Source organism: Squalius cephalus, assembly GCF_949319135.1.
Source record: "Squalius cephalus genome assembly, chromosome: 13".
In the NCBI taxonomy this organism is placed as follows: domain Eukaryota; kingdom Metazoa; phylum Chordata; class Actinopteri; order Cypriniformes; family Leuciscidae; genus Squalius; species Squalius cephalus.
The window spans coordinates 26,776,555-26,799,393 of record NC_137134.1 but is presented as its reverse complement, the minus strand read 5'-3'; the positions used below and the strand labels follow the sequence as shown (position 1 = coordinate 26,799,393).

General features: G+C 37.5%; 1 protein-coding gene across 2 annotated transcripts in view; it reads right to left on the bottom strand.

The window, feature by feature from the left end:
• LOC307169765 (uncharacterized protein) overlaps positions 1 to 22,839 on the bottom strand; it is a 51,299-nt gene that overhangs the window by 16,659 nt on the left and 11,801 nt on the right. Inside the window, exon 7 of one of the 2 annotated variants that reach the window (XM_079890573.1) lies at positions 19,253 to 21,828. The exons of the other annotated variant lie outside the window; for it this stretch is intronic. Within the exon in view, the coding sequence (XP_079746699.1) occupies positions 21,734 to 21,828 (95 nt within the window). The 3' untranslated portion in view covers positions 19,253 to 21,733. Of the gene's footprint in view, positions 1 to 19,252; positions 21,829 to 22,839 lie in introns of those variants that run through there. 2 annotated transcript variants of the gene reach the window in all.

Below are 22,839 nucleotides of genomic sequence, written 5' to 3'. Positions count from 1 at the left end.
CACTACTGAATGACCCGCAGGCCGGTTAAAATGGTGTCGATATGGTTAACTTATGGCTGAGAATTGGTACCAATAATAAAACCTGTTTTGGCCCAGTTCAGGGCCAGTTGAGGGTGACTAACTGGCTGAGATTCGGGCCAGTTATGGCCCATGTGTGACTTTAATCCAGTTCTGGGCCACTTCAGGGCCGTCATTCTTTGCGGTACTTGGGCCGAGGGAAAAGTGATTGTGTGGCCCGGAGCTGGGCCAGAAAACAATTGCTATAGTTGACTAGAAAAAATAGCTATATAGTATTTTGCTAAATATGTGCACTATATTACATTTGTATTATATTTTTTACTTGTGTCATAATTGTTGTTATAATGAAAACCAAATTATATGGTAACATTATATAACTGTTAGCCTAGGCAAAAGTTCACTTCAATAAAGAACAAGAAGTTGACATCCGAGTTTGAATTCATGTAAGTTAACGTTATTTAAAAAAGCTCCAAAAAAGAGATGTTCTTCTATTTTTTAAAGATTGCCATTACATATCCTGCCAAAATAACCTTCGTAACGTTACCCGCCACGGTCGATTTTTAATCGAGGTTAAGGTTAAATAAAAATACTAAAAAAATAACGTTAAGAGAGCTGTAAACACATCGCAGGCTTGATCTGTTTCGGCATGAGTGCAAAAGAGAACCCATGTGGTTGCATATCTGCTGTATGGATTACATCTAATGTTAGGTCGTACACAATATATAGACTGTAAAAAAAAATAATAAAATAGGGTCGTGCACAAAATAACTTTAGCTTCTTACCTGAACAGCGGTTCGGTTGTCAGACGTCTTCTTCACCCTTCAGCGGGAGAAATTTCAAACGACGCATCACGTGAACCTCATCCACCAACCAGAAAGCTGCTGTTACCGTGGAGATCGCACCAAAATAAACAATAGTTCACTGCACAGTTAACTGTACATATTTAATATATATATATATATATATATATATATATATATATATATATATATATATATATATATATATATATATATATATAGTTTTAACATGATTTTGTGGTGCTTAAACTAATGAGTATGGAAAACTTAGACTATTTTGTATGTGATTAAAATAAATAATTAAAAAAAATGTAACTCAATTGTCATGTTAGGAATATGTATATTTTGTTCAGGTCAAATGGATTTTTGAATTTTTAAATGATTTTTGAATTTTGTGAACACTGCTGAAAACTAAATGCTATATTTATTAATTATTTATATATTTTTTCTGGACATAGCTTTTTTTTCACTGACTCATAAGTCAATTCATATTATTATTGTTATTAATTATTACAATCTTTACATCTCTTTCGTAGTTTTGATAACTGCACCATCCATGGACAACACTTTAAACTGTTTTATTTCTCTCATGAAAAATTGTGGTAGTGGGGGGGGACAATCCTTGAATATACAGTAGCGGCCTAAATTCTTAAAACTGTCCAGTACACAAATATGGCCCATAATTGCTACACTGATCTGGGCCACACACCTCCCATGCACAATCGGCCCAAATGTTGTCTGCCGCCATGCAGTGCCATCATTGCCACACTTGGCCCACAGTTGGCTGACATCATCTGGGCCACACACCTCCTATCCACAATCGGCCCAAGTGTTGTCTGCCATCATGCATGCAGTGCCATTATTGTCACACTTGGCCCACAGTTGGCTGACATCATCTGGGCCACACACCTCCTATCCACAATCGGCCCAAATGTTGTCTGCCATGCAGTGCCATCGTTGCCACACTTGGCCCACAGTTGGCTGACATGATCTGGGCCACACACCTCCTATCCACAATCGGCCCAAGTGTTGTCTGCCGTCATGCATGCAGTGCCATCATTGCCACGCATGGCCCACAGTTGGCTGACATGATGTATGCCAGTGCCGGCAACACGCCAGCAGTGCCATGATGAGGCCACATTTGGGCCAAGTCTGTTTGCTATGTGGGCGGTGGGCCGACGTGCTTTTTGGGCCGATACATCTCATACTTTTTTTTTTTTTTAACGGCCCATAAAACTCGTACATCGGCGGCCCTTTCGTTTTGTTTTGTTTAATTGAAGGCGCTGGGTTAGTGCCGGTGTAATGCATTGGTCAAAAAAAAAAGTAAGCGTTAGTTTTTTTCCCACTGACAGACCGGCCCATGAAACGCGTAGATCAGCGGCCCATTGGTTGTTTCCTTGATTGACACTGGGCTGGCCCAATCACAGCTTTAAAAACCTCCCCCTTTGGGCTTTGAGTGAGCGTGCAGTGTCAAGTGTGTATCTGTCAAAAGAAGAAACGCAAGGAATGTGCAGAGAAATAGCGTGTAATAGAAATAGCAGACGCTGTAAAATTTGTCAAAATATATGTTTTCTGCAGCAGCAGGACCTTCATCAGCTCTAGTGGCTGATGAGGAGGATAGTGAGGAGGTGAGAGAGATGAGAAAGTGTCGAGTCCGCGCGCGGTAAGCAGAACTACTTTCAAAACACTTTGGCTATGAGTGTAGGAACCCATTACCCAGTTACGCATTATTTCCACATCTGCATAGTTGACGATTACAGAAATTTACTAGAAGTTTAATGAGACGCGTTTTTATCCATGTTTTCCGCCAAAATAAAAGCTTGATGCAGTTTCCGTCAAAATAAAAGATCTCTTTCAAGTTTAGAAATTAGTACAAAACAAATTATGAAAGTTTTCTTTATTTTTTAGTGCATTTGTTTTACAATATATGGCTATTAGGCTACTGTCATGAGGTTAATATTATAACTATTATTATGTAGTAGTGTAATATAGACAGACACTGTTAGGCTACTAAAAGAGGTTTGATTTTTTTCTTTATTATATTTGCACACTGAATTTGGGTTGGAGCTTTTAATTTTAAACCCTCGAACTGCACCAGATTGATGAATTTAACATTAAAATGCACAAAATTGTCTTAGGGGGAGCATGCCCCCAAACCCCCCTGAAAGACTTAGGTCCACCCACCACAGTTTTACCAAAATTCCTGTGAAAAACACTGGTATTGCTATGCCAATGCAGCGTATAGCTTGTTTTTGGATGCATCACTATAGTTCAATTGTATAAATAAATTACAATTTTGTACTTATTTCATCTGTTAACTCTCACTCGTTTATACTCACTCATTACATGGCATTAGTGGTTTTACTGAACAAACACATATTCAAGGGCGTGCGCATGCAAAGATGGGTGGTGTGGTGTTTATGATCATATATAGTGGGCCAGTCTGGGCCAAAATGCCAGGGCCGATTTTCGGTCCCAGTCCAGCCCTGATGCCTCAGACATCACACATATGGACCGTTGGCTGAATGTCTAATGCATGTGCAACACAAAGCTCAAGTGGTACTCACTGCAGTCGGATGACATCCAGCTCCACATCTATGGGCATCTAATGGGGTGGAGGGATAGAGTTAGAGTTGTGCGTAGGGTTAGGGTGTGGTTAGATATTCTAGCTACACCCATTAAGCCCAAATTACATTTGCTCCTTCTCACTGGTTGTCTAGCGGGGAGGTGCTAGACTTTAGCTCCACCCATTTGTTCTGCAGAGAGCATCTTTAACGGTCCACCTGGAAAAAAGCAATCGTGATGCCAAACACTCTCACTGTGACAATGAGCGCTTATCAGGATCAACTAAACGCTGGATTTTCAAAAGCATGTGAAGTTAGCAGCCCCACTTTTGCAGTAAACTTGCACAAGGTTCTGGAATGAATAGTTTTTTTTTTTTTTTTTTTTTTTTTTTTTTTTTTTTTGCAAATTCCATCATGTAAATAGCGAATCCGCCATGGCGTGAGCGCAACTGGCTTTTAAAGGGAATGGAAGATGAGACTCTGATTGGTTTATTGTACATTATGCCCAAAACACACCCTTTACTCATTAAGAGAATAGAGACAACCGTTTTAGAAGGTCTAACTTGACGCACAGTTATTCCAACATAGTCCTTGACATTCATACAGAATTCAAGAGTTTAGCTTTTGAAGTGGATTTACTTAATGTAAAGTTAACGAAAGTTATCATGAGGATTGTAATGTTTAAAGCAGATGTCTTAACAGTAGACCAGGAATATTTTAAAACGAGCCGTTCATTCATAAATACGCAAGCTCACTGTGAAAATACAGACCGGAAGTCAAAAGACAACGAGCGCAGCGCTGAAAAGGAGCGGGGCTACATAAGGTCTATAATGACCTTTTCACATGAAGTAAAATAAGTATCTGATCTCCCCAGAGTGTGTTTATGAGGATGAGCAAAAACGTGCCATTTTTGTGTGTGTCCCTTTAAATGCAAATAAGCCGTTGCTCCTGGCACAGAGGGCGGAGCTTCAAGAGCTCCTGTGTTAGCATCTTCGACCTCACACAGACACACACTGAAAATTTAAAAAACGTATAGGCTTTATGTTTAAACCGGAGTCGGATGAAGATGGAGAGACTCAAGAAGAAGTGACAACATGTAGAATGCGGGAATTTCTTAATGGTTAGTTGATTTATGTTTGTAGCTGATGTGGAGTTAACTATCTTTAAGTCATTGATTAGCATATTCTGTCTTGATAATCTATAAATCGTGTTCCTGGGGGCAGGGTTTATGTTTTAGGGTTAGTGATGTCACTAACCTGTGAAGAAGCTTATTGTAGTCCCTATCAGCCGTTTGTTGTAGTCCTTAAAAAATGGACTGTAATAGAATTACATTCTAATTCCATTCTCCCATTCCTTTGAACTTTAAAGCATTGTAACTCTGCAGATGTTGTTTATGCTCAGATAGCAACATTACACACTAACTAAAGTAAAAAAAAAAATTAAATCATAATAAACCACCCCTTATAGATGGAAAAAAATGGATACGTTTTGAGAATTTTCTACTGGCCATTAACATCAAAGATGACACGAGGAAAACGGCAATGATCCAACGGTACGCTGGAGATGAAGTTCAGGATATATTTGATACATTATCTGACACGGGCCAGGCCAAAAATGCATAAAAACAATATGAAATTTAAACTTGGTTTTAATAATTAAAACATTACACAGTGTAAAAATACAAAACAAAATTGTATTTAATCTCTCTTATGTAATGTTTATTTATCCAGGAAAACGTGCCACTGACTTATACATGTCATCACTGTATGAATAGTCACTCAGTTAGTATCTTTACTTCGTCATACTAAAACCAGCTGTCTTGAAATCAAAGTTCATGTTCAGATCCAACACTTTCAAATGCTTTTCTGTGTTCTCACCAAATGTGACCCAATAACACATTGAGCAATACAAGCTCTCTTTCATATAAATATCCTAACCAGTTTAAGTTCATCTTCAAGATCTGTAGCGGGCCTCTCTGATTTCATCTGATATAGTTGCTTCACCAATTCTTTGATTTAAATCATTTCTTATTTTATCAATGACTTTTTGATTGTTTTTATTGTTTACTGATTCTACTTGCATCAAAATCAATCTCATAAGTTTGGCGCAAGCACCACAATTGACCTTTCGCCGAGCCCCGCCCCCCTTAGTTACTGTTGCTACGTCCGACAAACAAATGGTCAAACACGACCAGCGCGACAGATTGCCATGACGGAAAGAGGTATACCCGTGCGTGTCAGTGACCTTTTTTGGAGCAATACCTCCGCGATATCCTCCAGATTGAGGCAAAAAGGGTTACAGTATGCAGTGGAGGGATATATTATAATATAAAAATACGCAATGAAGGAGACACGACTACTATCTACGTCTCTATCGAGGCTAATGCTTAACGTTACCGGTGTTCATACACATCATTTGTGATTATGACAAAGAACAAGGAAACAAGTGTTTAAAAGCATTGTAAGACACTTACTGTTGTGTTTTTGTGTGAAAGAAAAAAACTGTCTCTGAAAATAAATGTGCTGTCAGCAATAATTTCTTATGTGTGTTTTTTCGCATAACACGACTAAAATTTTAAATGCTGCAAAACACATGGGAGTTATATTCCCGATGCTGTAACGTTAGTTTATTTGATCAGTCACAGTAACGTTATATCATTAATCAAGCTTAATTTGACTTTTCAACTACAATTAGGCAGGTGAACTGAAAGCTTTTACAATCTTTTAGCTATAACTTAGGCCTATATCATTGACAAAAGTATGTGGTGCATTTTATTCCAAAAATGATTTTCTTTCTCAAATTCATGCTTCAAGTTGACAAAGCACAATAAACGAAATCACACAATAACTGTTTAACCAGACATAGCCTTAATTTGCATCTAAATAACTTTCATTGATTGTCTTTCATAATGCACTTACCATAATATTTATTAGGGGGACAACAGATCACAAAAATCGCGGTTGAGACCATAATATTTATTAGTGGGGCAACGGATCATAAAACTCGCGGTTCAGACAATATTATGTTTTTTGAGTTACAGATAGGAGTTTTTCAGATCAGAAAAACAAAACAAAAAAAACTTTAAGTAACGTTAACTTAGCCATCGATACCACAGCCAGCAGACGTATTTATGCTTCGTAATGTTCGACACATTTAACTGGGATTGGGGCCGTCCACACTGTTTTATCCATTGTAGGCACCGCTCACGTTGTGTTTTCGGCTTTGGGAATGGAAAGAACACAACTCCTCCAGACAATCTCTCGGGGTATGTAGTGTCCGATTTACAAACGCCATGGGCGCACGCTTCACCATCTTGCTAATGTTTGTCGGACCTGCTCACATAGTAACGGTTGCTATGATGTGTGATTGGACAATGGCCGTTTTGGGGGAGGGGCCGGCGAAAGGTCAATTGTTTTTTTTTTTAACTTCCATGTTAATTTCTAAAGCTGTTGATTGCTTAATAGCCTAAATCATACTCCATTTCATGTTCGCCCTCTTTTTCCCCCACACATTACTGAGTTCATTACATTAATGAGTAGCCTGTTTACTACAGCACTGTCTATTGAATTTTGAGATATTCTGTCATGTGTTTTTTAACAATCTGTGAGTGGATCTGTCAGTCAGGCCTCACAATTTACCTCACGGATTACCTCAAATAGTGACATAGCCTAGGCAAAAGAAAATTGTGGGCCCCCAATGTCTCGCTGTCGGTTGGAACACTTGTATGACCAAAACTTCTGTTTTTCAGGAAATGTAAACACTAGGCTTAATTTTTAAATGTTAAAACACTGTGTTGTCTATATTGTTGCTTTATATATGATAATATACTTGCATGTGTTAATATATTATTAACATTTTTCCAAAATCAAGCTTAATGAAGCTTTTCGATTTAAAAAAAAAAAAAATCCTGTCATATAGTGTCGAAAATCGATTCCCTGACTGAATCTGACTCTCCCTCGCGTGCACGCGCGTGCATGTGTAACAGGTCAAAGAATGACAAATGTTTTTGCAAACTTTCATCTTCTATTTTCTATTGTTTGTGAGTTTATTTCACCAAATTGTATTGTTCAGTAATCTCATGGTAGCTTATATGTATTGGCAGAGTTATTTGTTGTGTAAGTGCGCCCTCTATTGGATAAGAGCTAGAGTGGTGGTCATTCTGAATTTTCGCGTTCTTCATTTCTCAGTCTGCATTCTGCTTGACTGAGAGAGGTATGTCTTCGCGTCAGCGCAATGTAAACTTGATACATATTTGTTAAAAATTTAGTTTAAATGTATGGTAACTTGTATGTGTAATTTATGATGAGTGCACTTATTTAATCGAGATGTGTCGAGAACTTTGCTGTTTTGTTTTGAGAGTTTGTGAAATTGCTAACTACCTCGTGTTTTGTTTAGCTGTATAGCGATCGTCATTCTATCCTCTTGTGTCGTAGCCCATATCAGTTGTCCTTTTTCTTATGTTAGGCTGATTCTGATCGAGGATAGAATCCTGAACTTTTGCTCTCTTTACTCCCAATTAAGGATATAATGTGTTCATTTAAAACGTTTTTTTTTTGTATTGATTAATGTTCAATGGCACTGAAAAGCCCAGATGTAAAGCATGTACATGTTGCTTCGCGCATGTTACTGTATCAAATTAACTATTGAAAAGAAGACTATTGAAATTGTATTTCATGTTGCATAATTAATGTGAGCTAAAAGCCCAGAGTTATTAACAAGAGATAACACGCAATATGATACACATTTCTACAGATGAAGTTACTAAAATAAATTAGATTAATAAACTTCTCCGTCTTGTTTTGTTTTCTCAGTTGGTGGCGGTAATGCACCTAAAGCTGGTCTGCCAACAGAAGAGAAGTAGTCATCACCACTAGCGCTCAACGCTCACTTCGCCTCAGCGTTGAGTCTTCTGAGGTAAGTTCAATCACTCATATATGCGATACAGTAACTTGTCCATAAAAATCCAGTAACTTGTCCATAAAAATGTATTTTGAATTTAATGCGAGTAGATTAAAACAATGACCGGTATAAACATTGTAAAAATTAAAATATGTATTGGAAGGGTTAATCCTAAAATACTTTATTGAGCCTGTAAATAAGACTTTAATTTTTTTTTTTTTTTTTTTAATCCATCACAAGGCGGAAACACAAAAGGTGTCCTATTATGCTCATTCAACTTTACTTGGTGTGTAATGTTGCTGTGTGCTGTCAAAAATACTGACTTTGGTACCAAGTCGGTACTAAAATTGTTTAAAATGTGATGCTTTGAGCGCTAAATACCTCTGATTGCCTATTGTACTGTAATGGAAAAAAAAAATATTTCCAATGATCTTCAACACATATTGCAAAGTAATGTGTCACATGTCTATACTGTTGAATGTGAGCAGGATATAGGCTATGTTTGTACATCTGTCTCCATGCAGAGTGTTGTGGAAATAATTATATTCGAAAAGTGAGGAGGAAGGAGACAAGTCGAACCTTTGAAAAGTCAAAGTATCAAAATGTTTAGAGTTTGCAAGAAATTGGCATTCACATACAGAGAGCATCTGATATGAGAAGGGAAGGGGTTAGTTCCCTTTGCCAAGGTTATATACCCTTAACACATCCTGGGTAGGCTGCATCTGTCTCAAAAGATCGCCTTGGTTACCTTAAAAGGAAACATCTTTGTTCAAGATCTCTTGTCTAACATAAATTTTATCTAGACAGAACAATACCATGTCTGCAGAAGTTTCCTGTTCTTAGCTGCTGCTCGAATTTTGACTATCTCTCGTTCGATCAAAGCTGCGCACATATTTTTCACACTTGAAGTACACAAAAGGTCACTTGGAGTACACATAGTCTCTTTGCTACTTAGTCTCCTATAACCCAGAACATTTTGTTCCTGCAAGCTTATCTTAACTTATGCATTTCTAAAAGCTTGGTTCCATATCTTTAATAATGTGCTTTAGCTTATATGATTATATTTCTTTAAATGCTTATGAGTAAAAATAAATGTTCAACGTTAATACAAGTTGTACACACCCAGAAGTAAAAACACATCTAAAAGTAAAAGAACACATCTAAAAGTAAAAAACACATCTAAATGTAAAATTTTCATTACAAGAGTGAGCCAGGATGGGGATAGCTGAAGAGTGACCTTCTGACCTTAGAGGTCAGGATGCATCTAAATTGGTTGGTCCCAGTGTCAGAAGTAGTGATGAATAGGAGCATGTGCAAAAGTGTCAAAGTTAGTGGAAAACTACTAGGAAAAGCAACAGCTGAAGGAGACCTTGGTAAAGAATATAAAAGGTGTCGCACAGCTCCTCCTCCTTGTCTTACACTCTGCAGACAGGCTCTGAATGTCTGTATGACTGTCTGACCTTCTCTTGCAAGAGAATAAATACTTTTTAAAAGACTATTTGACAGTGTCTCTTGCGCAGTGATGATGATGTTCAAGACATTTTTGCCACAACCGTACTCACATGTTCATTAAATGTGTCTGTGATTGGCTACAATGATCAGCGCTTCAAAAACATGTTGTAAATATACATCAATGACGCTCTTCACCGAGTGCTTACATAGATACACGCTTGAAAGTACTCTCCCGTGCGTTGATCATATTAGCCAATCACAGACATATCTGATGAGCACCTTAACACAATGACCAATCAGAGGTGTTTACGATTCCACTCAACAGCACTCAAAGTGTCACATTTTTTAAATTTCAGTACCAACTTGGTACCGAAGTACCAGCAGACGGACAGAAACTTTGCACAAAACCTTCCTCTGGAAGACGTAGCCATTCCAATTTTGTCGGTAGTGGAACAATCTGTTGTTTATGGATCACAACTTGTATATCTTCTTATTTGTAGTTTTTACTACAAACTGTTTTCTATTAACAGTTCCAATTATAAGTGTTGTGTAGTTGCTATGATAGGTGTCATGTAAACAATGGGAAAAGCTTTGCCTCCGCTAGCCTTCTAACTTACATTGCAGTATGATGTTTACTGTAGCTTTTGTTAGGCTGTTCTAGGGCTGGGCGATATGGACCAAAAGTCATATCCCGATATATTTAGGCTGAATATCGATATACTATATATATCCCGATACTTTTTCCGCAAAGTGAGAGCAAATGTTCAGTCAAAGTCAAACAACAATGTCACAAGTAGTTTTATTGAAATGGCTATTTCAGTAAACAGTTGCAAAATCAAATGAATAAATTATAAACAGGTTTCTTCACCTTAGGGTTATGACAAAAGTCATAATTGCCGATTATTCCCTTGGAATTGTAAATGCGATTTATTAATTATGATTTTCAAAGTTTACGTTGAATATATATAAACAAATTTTGTGTAAACGTGTTATAATTTGCTTATATAGCCTACGTATATAGGCAAATTATAACACGTTTACACAAAATTTGTTAACATACACAAGTAAGTTACTTTTCCCCTTTACTTAACATAAATTGTAAAAATATGACTAATAGTAAAGACTAGTACTAATAAATAAACATTAGGCCTATGCTAAAGCTATTAAATAGCAGTCCCAAACTAGTTTTTGTTAATACAATGTTGGTATGAGCCACTACAGTCATTTAATAATATAAAAAATGACACAAAGAAAAATAGTGGCATTTTGGGGTTAATATGCAACGACAGTTACTATGGTGAATACACAATATTAACAATAACTGTTAATGAAACATTGAAACTGTTCTGTTCTGGTGAATAGAATGAAAATCATACCTGCATTACTTTTATTTCGTGCAATTTACAACGTAACGGCGTTGCATGCTCGTAGTTTCTTTTGCACTTTATATAGCCTGCAGTGAAGCGATACACAGCGCGCGCCGCTGCATTTGCGTGTGCAATTGAAGAGCGTGCGCTCCGAGCACAGTATAACGGCTGACAGGACAAGAAAGTCCGTGTTTCTGAGGTGAAAAACTTTATTTCAGCGTACACTTATGTCACTGCCTGGTAGTTCCTATTGTGCTGAGTTTTCTGAAGTAGTCATGATTCGCCTCTCATAACATAACATGCTCTAAACATGCACGCAGAGTGGAAGGAGGGGCGGACTATTTGAAAATTTGACCTATATCGATATATGCGATATGGTCTTATTTCATATCGCATTTCAAAATATATCTCTATATTTTTTTATATCGATATATCGCCCAGCCCTAGGCTGTTCACCATCCCTTAGAAAAATTATCCATGATACTGTGATCGATAACTGTTTGAATTACCATAGTTTTCCAACAAATATGATTAAATAGTGGAGAACATCTTATCAATAAGACAATTACCCAAAAGTAACTACACTCTGAAACGTCCTGGGAAATCCGTGCTTGCAAAGTCCGTACTTGAAATTCGTTCTGAACGATCCTCTTGTTTGTTAACATTGTTAGAGTTTGAATCAGGCTCAGATTGGTTTGAAATTGATGCCATCGTTAATATTTACATCTGAGTAGAGCTCCGGTTATGAAGGGGCGGGACATTTCCTAAACACGGGCTAAGCACTGCCAATCACAACACAAGGGGCCAGCTAACCAATCACAGCACATTTTGTATCATCGTTCGAACCAGACTGGGGAGAGAGGAGCTGTAATTAGGGATGCACGATGATATCGGCACAACATAGGTATCGGCCGATAAAAGCTTTAAATGACCATCATTAAATGATATGATCATTTGTGCCGATGAGCCTTGCCGATAGGGTGGCGTGTTTCCTATGTGCATGTGACGAACATGCATGAGGGCCAGAAACATAACATGTGGAGGCATTTCCAGCATGGGGTCAGTTTGGTTTGAAATGTGCTGTGGACAAAGACGCATTCTCTTTCATGCAGGTCATGTTTTGAAAGACGATATCCTGTAGCTTACTAATGTAAACTCTCCACGCTACTATTCTCTCCACAGAGCATAAAATATTCATTTTATTTTATTTTTCGTGTTCGCATTTATGAGGAAAAACAGTGACAGTTCTTGGTTGCGGACGTGAGCGCTCTGAAAGCTGCTGCTTTAAAACTTCCACAGAGACCTCAAAAACAAAAAGCGCAAAGCCTTTCTAAGCAAATTTCGTTTTGTATTAATTGTATCTTAATTTTAATCAATGTTTTATCAACCAATTGCCTGGACTTAATAAATCATATGTAAAGCAGATAATAGATAATAGATACTGTATCATGACACGGAGGCGCCCACGATTGAACTGGAGCTAGTCTCATAAATGAAACGAAACTCAGCATAGCCTAGGCTACTTGCCTCACAGACCTGAGAAATATATATATATTATCTACAGAACGCTTGAAATCATATTTTTAAACAGAACAATTCAAAACGAAAGAAAACTATTTAATCCGAAATGTGCATTTCTCTCTGGCGCGTTCACTACTGTGAAGATCGCGAGTCATCGTCAACTTCATCTTTGCAGCCGACACAGGAAACACTTGTTTAAATGTTTTTACCTTAATTAAAATGTCTCCTTGCTATATTTGACATATTCATAATCATTACTTTTGCGGTTCGTTGTGACAGCTTTTAGTTGCTTTATTGGCAGCGCCACCCTTAGGCTACATGTTACATGAACGGGTCGACACTGCATCAGCACCGAAAACAGGGGAGCATTTGGTAGACCTGTTCAAGTAGAAGATGTACATTTTTTATTTGAAAATTTATTTTTATTTATTTTACACTTAAGGACTGAAGTTTGAACTTAAAAATTTTAAATTAAAGTGTAAATATATCAGGGGGAAAATGTGTATATCGGTATCGGCATCGGACAAAATTTGTTTGAAAATATCGGCATATCGAATATCGGCCAAAATGCAATATCGTGCATCCCTAGCTGTAATAGTGTAAAATATGTGACAAACAATAAAAATCAAGCATGAAAACATATTCTTTACACCCCAAAATCAAACTTCGTAAAAGAGCATAATAGGACCCCTTTAAAATAACACCTGCCAATACGCATGTGGTGTAAATCGCCGTGAATGTAGTTATTAGAAAAACGAGCTATGTTTAGATTCTGAACATGTAGAAACATGTCGACGCATTTCAATGTAAGGGGACCCACGTTGTAGATAGAAACTGCTCATTTTAAGGTAATAACATAACGGTTCATTAAGTAAAGTCTTTATACACAACTGAAAACATAGTTATATGTAGGGATGCTCATTTCGATTAATTTTCCCGACCGACAACCGCCGCTTGTTAATCGATTATTAACCGTTAACTGATAATATTATAATATTGAATTGGCATTAAATACAAATAAAATTGACGCGTATCTGTGACCCTTTAAAAAAAAAAAGTTTTATTTTTTATTTTTTATCAAAGGGTTTATTTGAACGTGCAAAGTGCAAACAGCAGCATACAGAACAGATCAACAACAGAACCTGGATTCAGTTTAAATTTTCACGCACCTGCAGCATTTCTGACAGTGAGAGAAAAACAGAATAAAATAATACAAATAAAAAACAAAATAGGCCTACACTAAATGTATTCTTTAAACTTAAATAATTAACAATTTAAGATGACAAAAAGAAAACACTGAATCCGTTTGAACAAAGCTTTCAAAAACCGGCAATTTTTTCCCATTAGACTAATATTTTTCGTTAAATAAAAATAGCAGCCCTACCTCAACACCTCGTCTAATTTTTATTTAAAAAAAAAGCAACATATCAACGTGATGTGGGGTCAGTTTGGAGCGCAGCCTGTTGACAGTCAAACGCAAAGTGTATATTCGCATCGCGTTATTTACTCGCTCTAGATTACTCGACATCCCGTGAAAAGGAGTGTGTCATCATCATCAACAACAACACAATTTCTTTCTGCCATAATTTTTCCGTCATGTCTGAAATAAATTATATTGCTGCTCTGTACTTTTTGTTGAAGTCCCAGATACGGAGGAAAGCCAAACGCTGACGTGTCTGGGTTCACAGCACCATCCAGAGGCACACTCAACTCTGTGAATTTCACCGTCTTTACGAAAATTTTCCGCTCGAGTTGAAATTTTCCAACTTGCGCGGAAGACGCGATTGAGGTGATTTCGATTTCACATCGAGCTTTTCCCGCCGCAAATTCGCGTCTATTCGCGTCTTTGCATTGACTTTGTATGTAATATACTCACGCAAATAATTAAATTTGCGTTTGGTGTGAACACGCCATTAGACCCGCGGCAGAAAACACCCTCTCCGATGGGACGGATGTCCCGGGAATACACAGGTAACGTCTCGCTAAAGACGTGTTTGGTTGCGAGCACGCGCTCCATGAGCAATATCCGTCAATATGAGCGTCCCTAGTTATATGTATATGATATTGCATTTCTGTCAACAGATCCTCCTAAATATTACACACTGCACCTTTAACAGTAGAAAAATATGAGTTTTAAAAGTTTTCAGCATATATTTCCTAACTCAAATAATCTGTTTCTATGAGTCAAGCTGTGATACCGGACAGGATCACACGTAGACACCAAAAAACTCCTAAATCAACCGCCTTGACTTGATGTTTATTCTTAATTCTTCATCATCCAAATATACTGCATATATGTTCTAGAGCTAAAGTGGAATCTTCTTAGTGCATAATCAGAATAGCGCTTAATTCAGATTGTAATTTCCACTACAGCCGATGCTACTTTTTTCTCAAAACGAGTCCGATATAGGGCTGTGCAATATGGACAAATAGACTTTCATCAGTATTGCGATTTTAATCTTGATTTTGACACACACATACATGCTTTACATTCATAAATGCATTCAGTGTGAATTTGAAACCTATTTCCAAAGAAAGCTAATTTGAGCTTTATCAAAAAGCTGTAACGTCTCTAGAACAGACATAAGGCAAAATAAATACAAGCTACAAATGCACAATTCAGGAGATCTTATACCTGGATTTGATTAAAAATGCAAGATTTGTGAAATTAAATGTTTATTAGAAATGAAATCTTTACTAGATAAAGATTTTTTTTAATGACATAGATGTGAATTTGCTGAATGTTGACAGTAAATGAGAATGTTAGAGAATGCTCATCATAGTGTCATTGTTTTATTTGCTGATTTTAGCGAGCTTCTTTGCACTAAGAACAACATGTTTGTCCGTTTAGGACAAAAAGACGTTAGGACGTAAATGAGAATGTTATTTCTTTCCTTTCTGTTACCAATAATATAAAAGCAAACACTACACTTAAGGTTTTCTTTCTTTGTGTATCTAATAACATATAGACAGTTAAATAAAGACCGCAAATTAATTAAAATGGAGAATTGTGTTCTCAACACTGCCCGTCAAAATAAAAGTCCTTAAAATAAAATCTTTTTATCTTTAATTTTAGACCTGATGAAGGTGGGAGAGAAACATCATCCTGTCAAAACTGGAGAAATCTTCAAGTTGCTCACTAAATAGAAGAGCCAGAGAATATTTCCCCTGGCCTCAGTTTGGAAAGAGTTTCTCATACAAAAGCAAGTCTTAAACCTCACATGATAATTCATACTGGAGGAAGCCGCTCACGTTTTTCACGAGCAGACTCGCTTAAATTACATCTCCATTCTTATTCTGGTGAAATGTCATTTAACTGTGATCAATGCTGCAAAACATTTCTTAGAGCAGAATCTTTGAAGATGCACCTGAAAGTTCATATAAAGCAAAAGGTCCACTTTTGTTCTCTGTGTGGAAAGAGTTTTTCACGGATGAGTGCTTTAAAAATACACCAGAAAAGACACGATGGTGTTAAGGATCACAAGTGCTTTGATTGTGGGAAGACCTTTACTAGACGTGACGCATTGACAGATCACCAAAGAGTTCATACCGGAGAAAAACCTTACAAGTGTTCACACTGCGACAAGAGATTCAAACGGTCTAGGACTCTGAAAATACATAAGAGGATCCACACTGGAGAGAAGCCTTATAAATGTGATCAATGTGGTAGCAGTTTTATACAAAAAGGAAGCTTTAATGATCACCTGAAAATCCACAGTGGAGAGAAACCACACACATGTGATCAGTGCGGGAAGAGTTTCAGACATGCAAAAACTCTTAAATTTCATCTGCGTACTCATTCTGGAGAAAGACCATATAACTGTGATCAATGCAGCAAAACATTTCTTATTGCACAACACCTGAAGAGGCACCTGCAAGTTCATACAAAGCAGAAGCCTTTCGTTTGTTTGTGTGGAAAGAGTTTTTCACGAATGGATTATTTTAAAATACACCAGAAAAGTCACAGCGGTGTGAAGGATCATATGTGCTTTGATTGTGGAAATACTTTTACTACTGCAGCTGTTCTGAATCGGCACCAAAGAATTCACACTGGAGAAAAACCTTACAAGTGTTCACACTGTGACAAGAGATTCGCCCGTTCTAGATCTCTGAAATATCATGAGATGATCCACACAGGAGAGAAACCGCACACATGTGATCAATGTGGGACGAGTTTTACACTAAAACGATCCCTTAAGTCACACATGAAGATCCACACTGGAGAGAAACCGTACTCATGTGATCAGTGCGGGAAGCGTTTCACACATGCATTCACTCTTAAATCACATCTGCGTTTGCATTCTGGAGAAAGACCCTATAAATGTGATCAATGCGGTAAAAAATTTCCTTGGGCAGAAACACTGAAGGTCCACATGAGAGTTCATACACAGGAGAAGCCTTACACCTGCACTTCATGTGGAAAGAGTTTTAGTCAGCTGGGTAACTTAAAAACACACCAGAAAATACACAGCGGTGTGAAGGATCACTTGTGCTTTGAATGTGGGAAGACCTTTACTTTAGCTGAGGCACTGAAAAAGCACCAAAGAATTCACTCTAGAGAAAAAACACATGAGACGACCCAGTGTGGAGAGAAGCCTTTTGCATGTGATCATTGTAGGAAACGTTTCACTCAGTTAAGTTCTCTACGCCGTCATGCTAAAACCAGCTGTCCGAAATCAAAGTAATAATAATAATCTTTAATATTTATCACGGTGAAAGTGATTGATTCATGAAATGGTCTCGTCCCAGTGATAGTGAGTTTTTAAAATACAAGGATATTCATAATACTTTTGTACATTTTGAAGATTTTCAAAGTATATGTATTTTCAGTGGTTCATGTGTGTATTGTTTTCTCTCTTCTCTTCTGGTTAGCATGGCGTACTTGTAGATAACTACACTATCTGGAGGCACAATAAATCTTACTAAATTGAAGAAGTTTTCATGTGTAAATTATTCATGTATTTTGATTGAAAATCAGAAAGATCTTTTTTGCTAGTGTTACCTTGGTACTGAAGCTTCCAGTACACACATAAACATAAAACAAGAAGCTTCATAAAATGTAAAAATAAAAATAGACACAGATACTGTAGGTTTTATTGGAGAATTTCATCTGTCTCATACATGGGTCCAAATAAATGCTGTAATGTTGGAGAACTAGGCCGAGAGTATGGGAAGACAAAACTATGGGAAGACAGAGAAAACAGGTCAAAGAGTATGTGAAGATGAAAATTAGGTCAAAGGTTGTGAGAAGACAAGACAGGAAAAGTACCTAAAAACCATATATGAAGCACATGTGCAAGGACTTGCCACCAATAAAAATAAAACATTGATGCAGGTGTTTCTAATCGTGGCGAAGTGACGAGGAGGAGCAAAAAGAAAAAGATAACTATATGAATGCTAATTGGACACCGAGCGATAAGAAAAAGATATAAGACTTGGGTACAGACCATTGTAAGATCAGATGAACAGCTGGAATCTCACTTTGTTGAACTGCTCAATAAAGTTAATTCTTCTGAGACCTGAAACTTCGACTCTGAGAGATTTCTTTTGAGACCTGAATCAGACATTGAAGACATGAACCAAAGATCGTGAATTTGCCACGACAGTTTAGTCAGAACCAACATGTACAGATATTAAAAAATTGTTACAGTATTGTGAATAATAATAGGACCAAATTAATTTACAAAAAAATGTGTACAGGTGCATGACTCTCCTGATGAGATGACCATGTTTATATGAATATGGAAACAATGATTTTTCACCAGAGACTAAAATGAGGAAACATTAATCACCACTTTGGTTCTTTGAATATTTCTTATATTAATTCATCAACATTTTCATTGTCCTCAAGCAATGTTCAGAAATGTTTTCAGTCATGTCACCTCCTGATTCTGAAACATTTTTTCCCTTAAACTGACGTCTGTAGTGGCAAACAATTTTACATCACTGAATAAGAGACAAACAGGTATCAATTGTCTTTAACAATTATTTATTCCCTTGCAAGGAAAGGTCAGCAGTCATACAGTCATTACAAAGTGCTTGCAGAGTGTGACAACGAGTGGGGGGTATCCTTCATTCTTTATAGTTGTTCCGCCCCCAAGGTTGTTTTCCCGAGGCTACATCAAGATACATCTTAGCCATAACTAACATATTGTTTATATTTGTCTATCTTATTTAATCATATTACACCCTTGAATGGAGACTCTCTGTGTCTCGGTCATACATTCAGTCATATTAACTTTTGTCCGGTCATATACAAGGACATATACATACTTAATAAGAATATATATCAACACTACATTCATCTGATTATCATCATATTTCTAAGATTCTATGAATATAAGAAAATGCAAACATATAGAACATATTAAATTTCTTCCACACGTCTCAGACTGGATTCCAGTTATTGAACATCATATTAAGACTAAAAACATATTTAAAAACATTTTGTTTTGCTTGATCCGGTGTTGTGCCGAATTTCGACCCCCGCCAAATTATTACCCACTAACCACAACCCCCCCCCCCCCCCCCCCCCCCCCCCCTCGGGTCGAAATTCGGCACAACACCGGATCAAGTATTTTTTTAGTATTAATATGGTTTCCTTCAGTTAGCTTTTTTTTTTCTTAAAAAAATTCTTGTTAGGCATTAAATCATACTGGGACGTGTGCTAGAATTGTTGTATGTGGATGTGAATGTGGCACAGCCCTACCCAGAAAATGTTTACCAGCCACCACTGCTTCAAATAGTTCAGAGTTTCCCTATTTCTGCACCACCTTCACTGTCTGGAATTAGTTCAGATGTGAACAATTAAGGTACACAGCTATTCCAGTAGGCCTACTGATGTTTGGTAATTGTAGCACCATAGATCATTTGTAAGAGTCACGCGTCCTGAGTGAATTCAGCGAATGTTTTAACTGAGGATTGTGTCTCTGTGTAGTGCCCCTGAAAGGGAGTTTGTTTATCAGTAACCATTTAAAATGCGATGCTTCACAATCACAGCTTTAGTGAGAATCAAGTTTGACAATAAATAAACAATTATTTCCCACAACAAATGCATCAGCTCTTATTTAAACATATTTCTCAAATCGATGCACTTCAAGTTTCACAGAGTAAATAAACCTGAGTATTTAGCCTACTTGAGTGTATATCTTACATTAAAGCATTTACACTCCCTGTATTCACAAAATTGCATCTCATTTAAAACACACATAACGATATAATCACACATTCATCTTTTAACCAAACAGAATAACTCTCAAATAACATTTATATTTAATCATCTCATTCTTTTGCTTTTTAGCCAATAGCTTAATGCTGTACTCAACCCATATTGCAATTTTAAATTTATACGTTTATAAAACACACAATATTTTAGCTGAATTTATTTATAAAACATACTATACATTTGTGTGCAAATGTACGTTATATATACCTGAAAGGGAGTATGTTTATCTGTAACCACTCAAAATGCAATGCTTCACAATCACAGCTTTACCAGAGAATGTCTAATAAGGGGAGAAGTTCCACTCTCAGTAAACTTCCGGCTTCTGAACTGGTTGCAGTTCCACTCTGGTTCCATATGAGGGCACTCACAGGACGAGTGCAGAATGAATGGAGGTCTATGGAGCTATAGCCCATCAAAATCCACTTTTCTCAGGATATAATTTTGAATGTTATATTCAAAAGGAGATGCAAAGAAATTACACATTGCTGGGTGTTAGATTTTTTAGAGTCACTTATTTGCTTTAAAAAGTCTTTTAAACTGTCAATGACGTCATACACATCGTACGACCAGAGATACTGCTTTACGGCAATCCATCAGTCACTTTGGTGCTTTCACGCTCTGCACTTTCTTTTCTCTCAAGGCATCGACAACACAGCTGACACAGGTAAACACACGCGCTAGAAGAGTTTTTGTTTTGTTTGTTTCTGGTCCCGCTTCGGATGCCACGATGCCATCAAGCCTTTCAAGTCCTTTACAGACCAATCAGCGTTCATTAGCAGAATGCTAGTGTGTTATGGGCAACAACAACTCAACAAGTAAGAAATCGAAACGACATAAGTATTCGTTCATTCAATTTTCGATTTATAACCCATGTTGAACTTGCAAAACCTACAATCAAATCTGAGATTTCTCAACAGCAATCGGGTGAAAGAGACAGTTAGCCGGCGTCTAGCTCCATAGACTCCCATTCATTTTGCACTCATGGGCGATCGCCTCCAGTCGAACTCTGGTGGAACTACAACCAAAATTCAGTACAATAAGACTTAATAGGGCGTGGCCAGGCTCTCTGTAGATGGGCTCTGGCTTTACTGAGAATGAAGCAATTAGCGAATCGCGAGAGCTCCCTGATAACGAGAACACGCACGCACACACGCGACCAATCAGATGCACCCATTTTGACAGTGATAACATTTAGATTTTTTACATCACTTGAATTTACTAAACATATTAATTAATGCATATTAATTATATACTAAACATATTTATTTATTGTAGAGTTTTTGACAACATATGAATATTTAATAATGATTTAAACTGATTACTCTTTGTATGAACTGAAATGGTCCCATGAATTAAACCTCAGGAAAAAAACATAGCAACTCCTCAGTCTTCAGCATTACATGTGCTCGTGCTTCATCAGTTCTCAGTAGTTCTTCAGCAGTGAGATTAGTGTAGGGTGACCGAACGTCTCGAAAAATTCGGGACAGTCCCGAAATCTTAAGCTGCTGTTGTCCCGAATCCCGAATCTGGCCCTAATTGTCCCAATAATTATACGAAAGCAAAATCTTGAGTAGTTATTGTCTGATAAAACATTAAAAACTGTCCGTGGAGGTTGAGTCGTCCTGCAGCCCGCCCTACCACTCTGAAAACCGTACAGACTTTCAGCCAATCTCATCTGGTCACCCTAGATTAGTGTCAGTATCTCGCCTCAACACATGTCTTCTGTAACCTGCTGTTAGACATGTGCTCATCACACAAGAACTCATTCCAACTTTTTCCAGCACACAGGTTCATTTCTCCCTTTCATAAAAGCAGAAATATTTTGTTGAGCTCGATTGTTGATGATGTCACAGTGATTGACAGTGGTGTTGGGCGTGTCTTATCGCATTATACTGAACTCTGCTGCTCATTCTCTCCATCAGGAACATCTCGAGACAACAGCAGTGACGTCTCTGGTTCATTCACTCGGTCTACAGAGGAATCTGACAGAAAATAAAGAGACAAATCACAGAAATTTAAATAAGAGAAAGAAATGCTTTTGCTGCATTTACATCTACATATGAATGATGTCAAAGCAACACAATCTCAAGAGTTTCTAAACATGTACACTGAACAAAAACAAATAATAGCTAATATTGTTACAATATGAATAACTACACATATTTTTCCTTGAAAAATGTAAAGAAAAATGTAAGATTTTGTTCACACTTGTAGTTCGATTAGCTTGGTTCCTTTGGTCCGAAAAAAAACAAACAAACACATTTAGTCCTGATCCGCTTAGAGTTCACATTGGCATTTTTAACACTGAACCTAAAGGCATAGGGATATGTTCACAATCTGACTGGTTGGCTTTTATCACGTATATTTTGAGACAGAACTCACCAAACATCCAAACCAATGCTGTGTTCTGGGATAAACGCGCTCGTTGTGTGTCCGCAGCCGAAACTATGGCGGTATTTTGAACAAATGTGTAAATAATTCAAAGCAGGTGCAGCAATCCCTCCATCACACACACAAACGTAGATCTGCCGCGAGGAGACACGGTTCTGATGCCTGTCCTGAACTGTGAGGGGCCATATTATGACGGAAAAAAACAGGTATGCTTGAGCATTCGTTCCTTTTTAGGGTCACATCATGTCCGGTTTTTGGTTCGTTTACATGTCGCTGGTCCATGTTGCGTTCATATTTCGTTCGAAGCGCACCAGAGTTAGTTTGGAAGCGGATGAGACCCACTTTTTAGTGGTCTCGATCTGCTTGTTTGGTTCGGATGGCAGCGTTCACACTCATTCAAATGAACCGCACTAACTACCGTGAAACTTCAAATAATAGCCGAGTCCCAAATAGACACCTGTCTCTTTTACACGCCTGATGTGGCTACAGGTTTGGATAAATAAAGGCCGGTCTGAAATAGAGGCCCGGCCTGTTTTTTTAGTTTCGGGTTGTATTTAGTCTTCTAAAACTCATCAGATCGTCTGTTTAAGCCAGTTCTATGG